This window comes from Lepidochelys olivacea, assembly GCF_965140295.1.
Source record: "Lepidochelys olivacea isolate rLepOli2 genome assembly, chromosome: 9".
Taxonomy (NCBI): Eukaryota; Metazoa; Chordata; order Testudines; family Cheloniidae; genus Lepidochelys; species Lepidochelys olivacea.
Genome location: NC_140419.1, coordinates 13470284 through 13486572, shown reverse-complemented (window position 1 = coordinate 13486572; position 16289 = coordinate 13470284). Strand labels below are relative to the sequence as shown.

The window sequence follows — 16289 nt, the reverse complement described above, 5'->3', positions numbered from 1 at the left end:
GCCATTGATCACTACCCGTTAAGCCCGACAGTCTAGACAACTTTCTACCCACCTTATAGTGCATTCATCCAGCCCATACTTCTTTAACTTGCTGACAAGAATACTGTGGGAGACCGTGTCAAAAGCTTTGCTAAAGTCAAGAAACAATACATCCGCTGCTTTCCCTTCATCCACAGAACCAGTAATCTCATCACAGAAGGTGATTAGATTAGTCAGGCATGACCTATCCTTGATGAATCCATGCTGACTGTTCCTGATCACTTTCCTCTAGTGTAAGTGCTTCAGGATTGATTCCTTGAGGACCTGCTCCATGATTTTTCCGGGGACTGAGGTGAGGCTGACTGGCCTGTAGTTCCCAGGATCCTCCTTCTTCCCTTTTTTAAAGATTGGCACTACATTAGCCTTTTTCCAGTCGTCCAGGACTTCCCCCGATCGCCATGAGTTTTCAAAGATAATGGGCAATGGCTCTGCAATCACAGCCGCCAACTCCTTTAGCACTCTCGGATGCAACGCATCCGGCCCCATGGACTTGTGCACGTCCAGCTTTTCTAAATAGTCCCTAACCACTTCTTTCTCCACAGAGGGCTGGCCACCTACTCTCCATGCTGTGTTGATAGAAGATAAGATAGAATAAGATAAAATAGAAGATAAGCTTTGATAAGTAAGAGCATTAATTTTTCATGTAATATTTTTCCAAAAATTTTCTGCTTCCTATGAGTACATTTTATACCTTCAAATAATATTTGACTGAGTTGTCAACCTAATGTAATCAGTCACTAAACTTCACAGTTCTAATCCATAATTATGTCAATACAGTGGTACAGGATCACTGCCTATCATCCATCCTCATTAGGGAATAGCAAACAAGTTAAAAACAGTTAGAAGCAGCCCAACCTCTCCTTCCCCTATGCCCCAAAGAAATCTTATCCCAAACCAAATCTGACCCTAACCCACCCTCTCTCACTTTCCCCCCTCAAAGTGACTTCTGCCTGTGCTGAAATTCATATTGATACTTCAGCAAATGTGGCAACCTCTGCTACACCACCTGCGGTCTTCTCCACCATGATGATGCATTTTGGATGACTCCAGATTTGCACCAGATTTGAATGCAACAGCCAGAAGAGTGTGTGGGCGATCTGTAAGCTCCCCTCTCCCTTTGTAAAATATAATCAATAGCAAGTACTCTGTTCAGGGCAAGGAGACAGTGGGAAGTTCAGGGGGTCCTGCTGGATTCTTCAGCCTCACAATGTTATTTCTATGTCCACCCATCCATGTACCCAAAGAGGTTTTGGTGGTGGTAATGAATCAGTTCTGATATCTGTTTATATTTATTAACCAAGCAACTTTGGTACCTTTAACTTGTAATCTTGGGGTTGTGTATTCTTCTCTTTGGTGTTAATTATACATACCCATGAGCTAAAATCTTAGATCCAAAAATATTTGAAGATTGTACTTTCAGCTACTGATGGGCAAATTTCTAAAACCCTGGAAGTTATGTTTGGATCAAATTTAGCATTTAAAAATGTTGAGGTTTATTTGAATCACTAGTTTCATTTCCCATCATTAATAGGCCAGGGAGATCTTGCTCTTACCATCAACACTGTTGATTCTGTGAACCCTTACTGGGATCTGTGCACGCACTAAGAGGAGAGCATACTCTTCACCAGCACTTTAGGTGGGAATACACTCCACAACCCAGGAGACTCTCCAATTCATGCATCTCATTTTTTTCTCTCTTCTCTTTAAGTCAGGAACAATCTCAACTGAATCTGGGCTGTGCATTGGTATAAGCTCTCATTTGTTCAATATCTCCATCGGTTGCAAATATCAGGCCAGGTTATCTTTCACTGTGGTGTTAATAATTTTGAAAACACTGAGGTAATTGGAGTATAACACTTAAATGTCCCTTTAAGTGTTAACAGCATCTGCATTTACTTACAGTTTAACTGTAGAGGAATCATTTCAAACCCCTTCTACAAATGTGATTAACCTTTAAGAAGTTGTAGCCCAATCTATAGTTTATTAATTATATTTATTTATTGTTTACTTAAGAATTCCCAGTTATCACTTTGAGGGTTGACAGGTTCTTGTCCCAAGATCAGGCCCAGTATTATTAAAATTAATATATATATTGGGAACCCTGATGTGCACAGCTGCAACACTCACATTATAGGAAACCTTCTATAGTTATAATAATTTATTAGATTTCAGAGTAACAGCCGTGTTAGTCTGTATTCGCAAAAAGAAAAAGGAGTACTTGTGGCACCTTAGAGACTAACCAATTTATTTGAGCATGAGCTTTCGTGAGCTTTCACAGCTTTCACGATGAAGTGAGCTGTAGCTCACGAAAGCTCATGCTCAAATAAATTGGTTAGTCTGTAAGGTGCCACAAGTACGCCTATTCTTTTTGCGAATAATTTATTAATACATTTAGTGAAGTCAAAAACACTCTAAATCAGTACATAGAGATAATACAGAAAGTACATCTGAACATCTGCACTCACACCATCCCCTGCAGAACAACCCAAAATGTTAGCCATTATCTTCCTCATCATCACCACCAGTGGCCATCATTCTGGCACCTCTCAAGGGCCACATCTCTCTTTCTCCCCTACAACACACAGCCTGGGACACAGCTTTCATAATATGTTATACTGATGCCACCATGTCTAGTGCCAGTAGGGGTTTCTCTCCTCTTCCTTATTTGTATTTCCTCACCCTATTAATGTTGGGATGTCCTTCTATAGGTTAGTATATTCATGATCTCAACTTGTTATCATATATGTCAATTTGTTGCCATGGCACTCTTGTGATTGGATGTTCTTTCCAAAACTTTCCGAAAGGTGGTGTTAGCTCAGGTGTCTGTCATTGGCTGGTGTCATTATGGACAAAACTCCCCCTCGCACTCTGTTCCTCAAACTTAGGGGTTAAGGTTGGGCCATTTATCTGTGCCAAAGCGTTATGCTAATGGCTGAAGCTAATGTCTTACAGGATACAGGCCTATAGGTTTCTTGCATAATTGCTGGATATAATAAAGGCAAGATAGCCTTATGGGCTACAGAGTTTCAGTATGCTTAGTATTCTAAGATGAGAGATGGAATTCAAGTAAATTCTTGCTCTGGTATGTATGATTTTGTGCTTTTTATGAGGGAGAAAAGGGTGAAAGGGCAGGAGCTGGTGCTTATATACTATAGGGATAGGTTTTCAGATGCAGTAGACTAATACATACATATTGAAGAGAGAGAATCTGTGGCATGAGAAGCAGTATCTAACAGCACTGGATCCATACTGTCTCAGAAAGAAGCTTTCCAGCTACTGATATTTAACCATCACTTCTTGCAGAAGTAAGTTTTCATTGCAGGGTTCCCATCCAAATACTGGCCAGATCTGACTCTTCTTAGCTTGTAAGATTTTTAAGATATGCCTGCACAAGTTGGGACTGCTGGAGAAATTACTGTACATGTGAAATAGATTATAGGCTCCATTGACCCATGGTTTAACTCCATCAGGGATGCCTTTGTTCCAGCCTAAGACAACTTGGCCATTTTTAAAAAGTATAGGTTATTTTATTGACAACAGCAATAAATTATTGCCTTTTGAATAATTTACAGACCTGTATCTTTCTGTTATCATTACCAGGTGACCAACTAGACATTCGTCAGTTGCTGGCAATGGCTTCAAGACTGAGGGACAGTGCAGAATTATTCCAGTCAGATGAGATGCGTCCAGCTAATGACCCCAAGGAGAGAGCTCCTATCCGAGTGAGAATGCTTAATGATGTTCTCCAAGGTCTGGAGCAAAACTTCTTAGTTCAACAAGCTCCTCCAGGGTTTTACAGGTAGGATGTTCAGTATGTTCTCCATTCATTTATTCCAACTAAAATAATAATCTCACATTGCTTAGCTTTCAAAACTGTCATACCTCTTTTAAAAGTCTCAGTGAGAATCCAAGATAAAAGCTAAATTAGAAAAAAAATCCTTACAGCAAAAAATGTAAATTCATACCAGTGCAGGAGGTGATTAGAGTGCATCTTTGTAACATTTCTGACATGATATCACTGCTAACAAGATGTTCTGTGCTATAGGAGCTCAAGCAGCATGACAGATATTTATGTTAGATGGTACAGTAAGCTTTCAAAAGAAAAAATATTTTGAAATCGAATGGTATTTGACATGCTTCTCAATGTTTTATTAAAAACTTTACAAAAACATTTAAACACTGATTTACAGAAGATTAAGCAAAGTGATATATATAAAATCTGTACTTGTGTGCTAATTTATCTTTCCTTGTCTAGGTACTTTCAATAGGACAAAGATAGTACCTTGGTCTGAATGGTAGGGCTTTAGTCAGCCATCTTCCATAACTTCCTCCTCATAGTAACTAGCGTTTTGGAGCTTTGGGGGCATTTAGTTTATCTCCCCCTTACCTGAATTGTTCCCTATTGAACATTAAAGTGCTTTGTCCAGACTAGTTTTAAATGGCTCAAGCAGTCCACTTTTCATCTTCTAGAGAAGAAAGAATGAGCCTTCCTCACTTCTGCTTCCAGAGTTGACTTGGTAGTTGGAGAAATTTGTACTCCTTGTTAGTTTAAAAAAATGTGTTTGGTTAAAGGCAACCATTTGACTGTTTCCATCATACTATTTTAAAATAGTTCTAAGCAACTTTCCAGACCCAAATGTTTAGGATTTAAGTCCTGCTCAGTAGTGATCATGTTGTTTTATGGTTTTCTCAAAACGAAATAGATGGGAAATGTTTTTCTTTTTCTGTCTTCCTCCCTTTAATTGCTCCAAGATGAGCATTGGTTTGGGTCCTCCAGGGAGGATTTGGAGGAGAGTCGAAAGCTTGGTACTTAAGAAGAGGGAGATTATTCCAAGCATTGAGGATGGTATAAAACAGGTGCAACCATATAAGAAAAGTAGATTGTGGGGGGAGCCTAGAATGCAAATGAATCAGTCCTATAGCTATAATGAAGGCGATATTAACAGAAGAGTAAAATTAGTGGTGGGACCAATCAATGTCATTCTCACAGTAGTTGAGCTTGTGGCATGAAGGAAGATGTTCACCAAAGAATGACTGGTAGACCATATTCAGTCATACTCAGTGGCTGCTCTGAGTTGCTCTGACATCACAAAGCAGTCATATCCTTGGCTTTATAAACCCCTTCAAATGGGTGACTGTATTTGCATCACAAGAGCACTCTGGTGCATCTGTCCCAATATAAATGTGTACTTTTTATTAATTTTTTAAAAATAGGAAATGTCTAAACTCTGGATAGTGAGAAACACTTCCATTGGGTCATATTGTGTTCTCCTTATTTTCATATCCTTGCAGTGTTTATCATCTTTTGTTCCTTGATAAGATGTAATTGCTCTGTATGGAAGTTGTCATAAATATAAAGGGAAGGGTAAACCCCTTTGAAATCCCTCCTGGCCAGGGGAAAGCTCCTCTCACCTGTAAAGGGTTAAGAAGCTAAAGGTAACCTCGCTGGCACCTGACCAAAATGACCAATGAGGAGACAAGATACTTTCAAAAGCTGGGAGGAGGGAGAGAAACAAAGGGTCGGGGTCTGTCTGTATGCTGCGCTTGCCAGGGACAGAACAGGAATGGAGTCTTAGAACTTTTAGTAAGTAATCTAGCTAGGTATGTGTTAGATTATGATTTCTTTAAATGGCTGAGAAAAGAATTGTGCTGAATAGAATAACTATTTCTGTCTGTGTATCTTTTTTGTAACAAGGTTTTGCCTAGAGGGGTTCTCTATGTTTTTGAATCTAATTACCCTGTAAGATATCTACCATCCTGATTTTACAGGGGGGATTTCTTTATTTCTATTTACTTCTATTTTTTATTAAAAGTCTTCTTGTAAAACACTGAATGCTTTTTCATTGTTCTCAGATCCAAGGGTTTGGGTCTGTGGTCACCTATGCAAATTGGTGAGGCTTTTTATCCAACATTTCCCAGGAAAGGGGGAGTGCAAGTGTTGGGAGGATTGTTCATTGTTCTTAAGATCCAAGGGTTAAAATGTAAATTTAACTTTTCACCATCCTCCAATCTACAGAAATTGATCGAAGAAGTACTCCTGCCTTCCTAAGTAGAGAGCAATTCACAATAGGGTGGAGATCACACAATCATAGAAATGTAGAGCTGGAAGGGACCTCAAGAGCTTATCTTGTCCAGCCCCCTGCACTGAGGCAGGACTAGATATACCTAGACCATCCTTGACAGGTGTTTGTCCAACTTGTTCTTTAAAATCTCCAATTACAGTGATTCACAACCTCCCTTTGAAGTCTATAGCAGTGCTTAATTAAAAGTTTTTTTTTCTAAAATCTAACTTAAATCTCCCTTGCTGCAGGTTAAGCCTATCGCTTCTTGTCCTACCTCCAAAGGCCCTGGAGAAGAATTGATCACCATCCTCTTTATAATAGCCCTTAACATATTTGAAGACTTATCAGGTCCCCCATCAGTCTTTTCTTCTCTAAGTTAAACATGCCCAGTTTTTAACCTTTCCTCATAGATCAGGTTTTCTAAAACTTTTGTAATTTTTGTTGCTTTCCTCTGGACTCTCTCCAATTTGTCCACATCTTTCTGAAAGTACGGCACGCAGAACTGACACAGTATTCTGACTTAGACCTCTCTACTTGGTACTGGTGTGGAACAATAACTTTCTGTGTCTTACATTACACTTCTATTAATACACCCCAGAATGATATGAGCCTTTTTTGCAACTGCATCACATTGTTGATTTATATTCAATTTGTGATCCATTATAACCGCCAGGTCCTTTTCTGCAGTACTACTGCCTTGCCAGTTATTCTCTATTTTGTAGGCATTTGATTTTTTTCCTACCTAAGTGTAGAACTTCATACTTGTCTCTATTGAATTTCATTTTGTTGATTTCAGTTCTCCCAATCAGTTCTCCAATTTGTCAAGGTTTTTTGAATTCTAATCCTGTCCTCCAAAGTGCTTGCAACTCCTCCCAGCATCATGTCATCTGCAGATTTTATAAGCATAATCTCTACTCCATTATCCAGATCACTGATGGAAATATTGACTAGTACTGGACCCAGGACAGACCCCCATTTGATACACCTTGGAAACTAAGCAAATGTGATCCAGGGCCACTAAGAAACAATAACATGGAATCCAACAATGCTATTTGATGAAGACTCTTGTCAAACCATTTTAAAGGGAGGTGTCTTACACAACAGGCCCGATTCTCATTCACACTAAGTAAATAGTAAATTTCATGTGCGTGTCCTTTCAAGCCCCCGTACATAGCCAGGGCAGTGTAAAGGAGACTTATGCCTATACTGCAGCTTTAAGTGTAATTTCCAGCTCATTAGACATACACAAGCTAGTTTTGATTGAGATAGTGAGCTAAAAATAGCAGTGTAACTATAGTGGTATGGGATAGCCACCCATGTACAATCCCATCTGATAACATAGGTATACACTCGGGCAGCCAGCCTGCACCACCGTGGCTGCACTGTTTGTAGCACACTAGCACTGTGAAAGCTAGCATGTACGTGCATTTTAAATTGATCCTCCAGCTTTAGATGTACCCTTAGTGTAAACGAGACTCAGGCAGTACAACTAGAAATCTGATTTGCTTGTTTGTTTGTTTGTTTTAAGAATAACAAGATGCACCATAGCTTCCTTTTGGGATGGAAATGTTAATCCACTGATGCAACTTTATTTGCAGTATTTTTAACGATTTCTGGGGGGGGGTAATTCCTTATTTAAAGAATTAAGTGCTGGTGTAATAATGTATAAATGGCCTGCAAAGTTTGTCTTAAAGCTGAAGCTATTATAGCTGGGTTATACAATAGGAACACTAAAAAGTATTTGAAACGAGTGACCTTTATTTTATTGCTGTCATAACTTTAAAACTCACCAGATGAATTTCTTTTTTGTAATTTGGTAAAGAAAACAACAACAACAAAAATCAATCCCACAGCTGAGACCTTGTGTGCTGTGTTTCATCCCAGTGCGAAGATTGATGGGCAAGTTATAACCCTCTGAAATAGTGGTTTATAATGGCAACGCTGGCAGACCTTTAACTATGGCAGCACAAGCAGTGCCACAATAAATACTGTACTTCATCTGTGAACAGAAATTTAGGATGCAGTTTGCAGCCTTGACCTTCAGGCTCCAACTGTGTTTAGATCATTAAGATTCCATAAATACTGTAATTTACTGTCTTTTGAAGGAAGAATGTGTGTGCACAATAAAGCACATATTCTTCATGAAAAAATGATTTCTTCCTGTATAGTCATTTGGACTCATATTCTCACGCTCAATCAAAGTACTTGACAAAATTCACTGAAGTTAAGGCATCACTTCTCAGTCACTATTGGCAGGCTGGTGTTTATCCTTAATCCTTAGGTCTTTGAAGCTATACTATATTGTTCTTTTCTAGAATCTAAGCTGAAAAGGAAGGATGGCGCTTGTGGCTAAGGCACTAGACTGAGACTCAAGACATTTAGGCTGTGCTTTGCCACAGGCTTCCTGGGCAAACTTTGGCAAATCACTTAACCTCCTTGTGTCCCAGTTTTCCATCTGTAAAATGGGGATAGTGTTCCTTCCTTTGTCTGTCTTGTCTACACGGATTGTAAGCTGTCTGGCGCAGCAAGTGTTTCTTACTATCTGTCTGTATGTGCTTAGCACAGGACCTACTGTAATGAAATTAAATAATTATTAATAATGAGTGACCATATAACTCTAGTAAACTGATAGAATTCAAGTTCCTTCGATTATTGATCATTTTCACACGTAATTATGTCCTTATAATAAACTTACTGTGATGAGCAAACCTTAAAAACCCATTCAGTCTAGTTTAAGAAAGCACCACCATTTGATTGATTATCCATATTATCTGGCAAATCTGAAAAATCTCACAATAACATGCTCTCTCAAGATTTCCTGGTCCCAGCTATACGGGAAATACACAAGAGCAACTTCTACCAGGAAATGTTAGGGCTTTCTGCTTCTAGTCTTAACCAGAAACCTGGACAGAGATGAATAACAATGGGGTGAGGAAGTTTTTCCTGCCTCACAAAAGGTTATTTTCAAGTTTGATTTGTGTTTTGGATGAAAATTCATTTTTTTAAATTTTATGTGAATCAGTTCTCCGTTCCCTAATCCTAAACCTGATATTTTCCCTTCCTCTTCCACTGTGATATTATCATCGAGAAGGGCAAGGTTTGAAAGCTACTGGATATTTTCCATCTCTCTTCCTGTTCTTATAATTGAATCTGCCCTTATATTGTAAATTGATGGTTATTTGAATTTTTTTTTATTCTCTTGAATGTATGATGTGTACATATCCTGTGTTTCTTTCCTTCCTTTCAGCTACCCACTTTCTTTCTTCCAATTTACTTTTTATTGCAGTTTTTGCTGTGCAGTTCTGCCTTCTTGATTTTCTTATTTTTGAGTCATTATTTTATTATTAATAATAATGAATTGAATATCAGCATGGAGCCTGAGACATGGATCAGGACCCCATTGTGCTAGGCACGATTAAAACATATAATAAAAAAGATTATCTCTACCCCAAAGCTTACAATCTAAATATAAGACAAGAGACAACAGGGGGATGAAGAGAAGGGGAGTGCAAGCAAACAATGAAACGGTACTGGACAACATGATAGGCTGTGATCACTGCACACCTGTTGCCTAGCTGTTAAGCTTTTAGGCATCATTACAAATGAGAATTTGAAGGAGGGATTGGAAGGAGGACAATGAGGTGGCTTTGCAGATGTTCATAAAAGTGACATGTTCTTTGTATCTTCTCAGTATCAGGGGAATCATTTCTAACCTTACTTAGTTTGTCCTTTTCCCCTATCTAACGCTGCAATTTGAAAACATTCCATTCATGTGCCCTTTTGATCTCTTATACCATGTGTGCCTGATAAGCCATACTTCCCCAGCTGATGGGTTTTGAGCCCAACCCCCTTAGATCAGGAGTCAGTATTGAGAGATGGCATTTGAAGACAGACAGGGGGCAGGAACTTGTTAGCAGAAGTCCAAAGTGATTCTGTTCTGAGAGGAGGCTTGGCAGGGGGCATAAAATAAAAGGAACATAAGGCTGTTGGCTTGCTGTGGTGAGAGCGGAGTGAAGGGATTGAGTCAGAGGTGGGAGGGAAAGGGAGCTCCACAGAACGGGAAGAGGAGCAGAGTCAGGACTCTGAGCTCTTAGAACCTAATACATTGAACCTGATGTTTTGTCTTATCTTTTGATGACTGTGCCAGTGTTGTGTTATCCTCGGTCTGTGTAAACTGAACCTGTTAGTCTGATGGTTACTGATTTGTTTGTTTCTGCTACTCTCTTGTATCAAGTGGGGATGATTTCCATTGCTTGCTCTAAGATGTTGCTGATATTTGCTTTTGTTATTAGGTCTAATGAATTCTCTGTCATGATATGCATATTCTTTTGTTTAAAGTCAAAGAGCTTAAGGCCAGATGGGATCACCTGATCATCTAGTCTGACCTCTTGTGTATCACAGGCCACTAACACCACCCAGTGCCTACACACTGAGTCCAACAATGGAACTGAGACCAAAGTATTACATCCCACAGGAGACTAAACTGTCATGTGCCACAGGCAGAGAATAGGAGGGAATGAGGTGCCCAAGTGCCTGAGGCCTCCACAATGGCAGGGAAATGATTAAGTGAGATATATATATATCCAGATAATCCTGGCAAGTGACCCACACCCTGATGCTGCAGAGGAAGGAGAAAAAAACCCGTGGTCATTGTCAATGTGACCTGAGGGAAAATTCCTTCCTGGCCTCACATGTTGCGATTGTTTAACCCTGAAAACAAGATGTACACTAATGGCCCAGAATTCAACATTTTCACCACTGTATTTAAAGACCACAGCTTCCATGAATTCTTGGCCACATTCCCTAATACTTTCCTTAATTGCACAAAGAGCATTTCATGACAGTGTGAAGATTATTTTCTAGCTTAGAGAAAAGATGGCAAGGCATTGTGGAAAAGAGGATCAGACAAAATAAAAACCATCCCAAATCTTGGTCCAAACCTGAATTAAACCTTTCATTGAAGTTAAAATAAAATGTGTGTGCCTTTAAACAAAAACCTAGAAATCATAGAATCATGGAACTGGAAGAGACTTTGAGAGGTCATCTAGTCAAGTCCCCTGCACTCATGGCAGCACTAATTATCTCGACCATTCCTGACAGGTGTTTGTCTAACCTGCTTTTAAAAATCTCCAGTGATGGAGATTCCACAACCTCCCTAGGCAATTTATTCCAGTGCTTAACCACTCTGTGTGTCTGTAAACAAAGCAGATGGGAAATATTGTTCCAAATTGAATACAAGTCCTCAACCAAATGACTCAGGCTTCTGTGAAGTTTTACAAACTATGAATATTCCGGTGAATATATAAACTTTCATGGACAGTTTTTATGCCCCCAGATCGAGCGTAGTCTCCCTCCTCCTCTATAAGGTGTAACTCAACTCTTCTCCCTGGTGCTTGCTATTTGCTGTGGCTTCTCCCCTTTCCCTGAATGGGCTGGCTTCTTTTTAGTGATGCCTGGTGACTCCTCACTGGGCCCAACACGAATAATTCTACCACTTGTGGATAGGAGTGTAAACCCAGTACACGAGAAACAATGAAGTACATCAACACAAACCCCAGCAAACAATTGGCACCCCCCAAAAATAACAGTATAACAAGGGGACTTTATTGGGAACAGGAATATATTATTTGGGGAAGGAAAGGGTTACGGTTAATAAGTACTAACACATCAACAAATTCCCCAACCTCTAATATACACAACTTATCTCAATCCCCAGATCCCTCCCTGGTACCTTCTAATGTGAGCAGTATGCTGAGGATGAGTCTGGATACAAGTGTTGTGAATACTGGCTGGCTTGAACAGAAAGGAGTCCCCTTACTTTGTTTTTGCCCCAGAGCAGGGCAGGATCCTCTCTTGCCTGTGGAGATCTTGGCTGGCTCTCAGTAACTAGCGCCGGGTCAGATCTCAGCCATTCTGGATTATGTACTTTGCAGGGCTGGAGCTGCTCCTCCCATGTACTAGATCCCACAGCAGTTAAAAGGCTCTCTTTGTAGGGCGGAGGAGTAAATCAGAGACTTTCTGGGCTGTTCTGCTTTTATTTCAGCTCCCAAACTCAAAGCTCAAAACTGAAACTAAAATTGGGCTCTGCCACTGAGTCACGCTGGATCCTCCCACTGAGGGGCTGAGCAGCCCTGGCTCATCTTTGGCTCAGCAAACCATTTGTCCATATCACACCATGCAGAAGCCTCCCTATTGGCTTTACCAAGAGTTTCTAGTCCATTCTGTACCCATCCGTGACTCCAGCCATGCTGAGAAATGGTGTCAGAGGGCTCTGACTGTTGTTGTTGTCGTGCATAAGGTCAGGCTTCTAGAGTTCTGAGTTCCAGAAGCTGGTAGGTTCAAAGCAGAGGTTACATAGTGTTGCAGCTTTTCTATTTTTATGCCTCTTTGAGTTCGACTGTACTGTATTATAGTTGACCTAACCTAACAAATGAGTGCAAAGGCAAAAAATAGCCCCTCTGCCATGTACATTGGCCAGACCGGACAGTCTCTACGCAAAAGACTAAATGGACACAAATTTGACATCAGGAATTGTAACATTCAAAAACCAGTAGGAGAACACTTCAACCTCCCTGGTCACTCAATAACAGAATTAAAAGTGGCAATTTTTCAACAAAAAAACTTCAAAAACAGACTCCAATGTGAAACTGCAGAACTGGAATTAATTTGCAAACTGGACACCATAAAATTAGGCCTGAATAAAGACTGGGAGTGGATGGGTCATTACAAAAACTGATTTAACCATACTAATTTCCCCCTACTGTTACTCACACCCTCTTGTCAACTGTTTGAAATGGGCCACCCTCATTACCATGACAAAAGTGATTTTTCCTCCCTTGGTATTCTACTGTTAATTGAATTGTCTCGTTAGACTGACCCCCCACTTGGTAAGGCATCTCCCATCTTTTCATGTACTAGGTATATATATACCTGCTACTGTATTTTCCACTCCATGCATCTGATGAAGTGGATTCTAGCCCATGGAAGCTTAAGCCCAAATACATTTGTTAGTCTCTAAGGTGCCACAAGAACTCCTCATTGTTTTTGCAAAAAATAGATAATCCCTTTACCATATACATATACTTAAAGTTCACTGAGGTCAATATTTCCATTACCTTCAGTGGACTTTGGACAGGGGCCTAGATCATCAAGTTGATGGCAAATAGGTGATGTTTGTAAACATGAGTTTATCACAGCCACTAATAGAATTATCTTCCCTTGCATCCTCTCAGTCTGGTGGTCAGTATCAGCAGTAATAAAAACTGGTTCTATAGATGCTGATAAATCAAAACATCTTAACCCCATCAGCACCCACTAAACTGGTATACCTGGATGCCAAGGAGAGGAGAAGATATTTCCCCTTCTAAAAAAAATGCAGAAACCTGGAGCAAATTGCCAGCAATGGAAATATTAACTGACGCCTTACAGTGATACTGATTAACCAACTCTCCACATGGGGAATAAAAGCTCCATTGGTTCCTGCGACAAGATGACAAAATTAATTTCTGTATATAAGCATTGATTTGTTAGGTAATCAGGCAAATCCATCTATGATGTGTGGTGTATGTGCATTACTGTATCTCCTTTTCATCAGCTTCTGCCCTGCGGTCTCTTATCTTTGAAACGCCTTTCAAAAACCCTTCTGCCATCATTTCATGAAAATCTCACCTGAAAACCCGTTTCTGCAGCATCACCTAACTGAATGTGTTTATGTTTTAAAAAACGTTAAACTATCAAGACTTTTTTCTATGACTGGACTAAGTTAGCTCATTCCTCCTAGTCCCAATATATTCTATTTTATTCTGGTTGGTATTCCCTGCCCATCACCATGGCCTGTGGGTGCCATTTGTCTGTCAAACCCATATGTTAAATTGTAAGATCTTCAGGCAGGGACCTGATTTTTGTGTGTTTTCTCTTCAAGCGTCTAACATGCTTATCGGCCCTATACAATAAATAACAATGTTCCATGATATTCCAAATACAACAGTGAAAATTATGAAACTTCATACAGTATTGGCATGACACACACACACTATGCAAACAGGATTGGTTTCCTCTCTTGGTGTATGTTTCCTTCCTTCTGGTCCATTTTAACCACTCAACCACATCTTAAGATGACTTGTTATTTGCATTAGAGATACACTCTCTCTTTCACTGCAGACACTTCTGAAATTTCCTTTGATGTTCCCACCATACTTTTCTTAGCTGAAGGAGACACTAAAAAAACCAAACAAACCTCGTCTCTTCAGTCTTAAAAAAAGCAAAGAGTACATGCAAAGTATTAGCCTGTCATTTCTGCTCCAATTATTTTTTATTCTTTCTATTATTCTGCCACTTCAAGCACAGGTATCTCCACACTGACACATGTTTGTAGTGACTCTACAAAAGCTCTTCCCTAACTCAGCTTTGCATAAAACCCATTGCTGAGGTCCACCTACTGCACCTTACCAATTTTACCCAGTCCATTAAAGCTATCTCTATCGGTCACCATTTTTGCATAAAATCTTACCTGAGTTGTTGTGACTACTTTGGTGGAGATCATAAATTATTTACAAATAGCACTGGGGAAGTAAGCTTGGCATCTGCTACCTTTTTCGAGAAGGACTTCCAGTAATTTATTTTGTTACTCATTTTTCTCATACAAGATTGCTTCTAAACTCTTGTTCCCTGGATGATGCATTTTTTGAATAATATTTTTCAGTGACTGCATTGTTTTTATGTCTCGAAGTAATCTATCTGGCATGAAAAAACAATTTATACTACACTAATACTCCTGTCACAGAGGAGTTGCACCCAGCCTCATCTGTGATGGATCAACTACCAGTTAATGATCAAGTGATTATGAAAGCCAGCAAATGGCTCAGTTGGAGGTGGAGAACTACAGGAAGGAGGCTGGCTCCTGGAGCGTGGTGACTCCCAGGTGGCTGGCCTGCAGGAAGACTAGTGGAGTGCTACAGGAGACTACTGCCGCAGGAAATCGTAGGGAAGGGATTACTGATGTACTGAATTTGGATTCTTTGGAAGAAATAAAGCTGAAGCCCTGAGAAAAGAGGCTTGAAGCAGATTCAAACATGCTACTGGTTACATCCAGGGCTGAGGACACAGGTCAGCACTCTATAACATCGTTATATTGTGAAATGGTACAGTATAGCAAATAAAGGATCTAGAACGGGTAGTCAATAGGCAGACTGTGGCCAAATCCAGACTGCGAGACATTTTGAATGGATCGTGAAATATTTTAATTTTCTAATTATTACCATTATTGTTATTGCGGTGTGAAAAATGTTTCTCTGGAGTGTGAACTTGACCAAGAAATTTGTACCTTGACAAAAAATAATTGACTACTTCAGTCTAAAATTTAAATTCACCATAATGATGATATTGAGGCACTGTGAAGAGGCACTTTTAGCACCACATGATAATATACTTTGCTTTGCTGCTAATCTCATGCCACTCAAGTGTTTGTTGTTCATTAGAACAAATGTTTGTCTTTCAGATTGAGTTTTGTCTTTCGCTGTTGCATTCACTCCTGATATATGTACAGAGTCTACTTGATATATTCCTGTTTAGCTGATAAGCCACAGCAGGTTCTCAGGTGACAAAATTCACATGCCCCAGGATTCAGTCTTCAATAGATATGTTTATTAAGAAAATTAAAGTCCCTTTTAAAATCTCTGTGTGCAAACAAACTTCTCATTGGTTTTTATGGAGGACAAGCTTTATAGATACAAATATTCCCAGAAGACCTCCTAATCCTATATTGTGACATGGATACACATGTAATGCAATGTCACTAAAAAAACAAAAACAAAACAAAAAAACCCACCTCAGCAAAGAGAACTGTTGAATTACAGTAATTCTTTTGTCACAAACACTTTGCAAGTTTTGCATTGCATTTTGAGCTCATCATTTTGTGGTTTCACATCATGTAACTTAATGTTTAAACAAACTTTGTTATAACATTTCTGTCAGTTTGGATCTACGAAGATTTTTGACCAGACCTGAACCAAACATGTTCAGTGGTCTTTCTGATCCTTAGAATGGGAAATGCCACAAAGACCATGCCAAATTAACTATGGTGGGTGATAAGTATCCACTTTATCATAAAACCTGCTATGATATTTATAAATGTAACACTCTGTGTTATGCTGCAGGATGGGGAGGAAATTGTAAGTTTTTTCAGAATTA

The 16289-nt window shown here is 39.5% G+C and overlaps 1 protein-coding gene across 4 annotated transcripts in view; it reads left to right on the top strand.

Annotated features, from left to right (window-relative positions):
* NAALADL2 (N-acetylated alpha-linked acidic dipeptidase like 2) overlaps nucleotides 1-16289 on the top strand; it is a 901057-nt gene that overhangs the window by 860675 nt on the left and 24093 nt on the right. For all 4 annotated transcript variants that reach the window (XM_084639864.1, XM_084639867.1, XM_084639865.1 and 1 more), the window contains one exon: nucleotides 3640-3838. In XM_084639864.1, the coding sequence (XP_084495990.1) occupies nucleotides 3640-3838 (199 nt within the window). The remainder of the gene's footprint in view (nucleotides 1-3639; nucleotides 3839-16289) is intronic.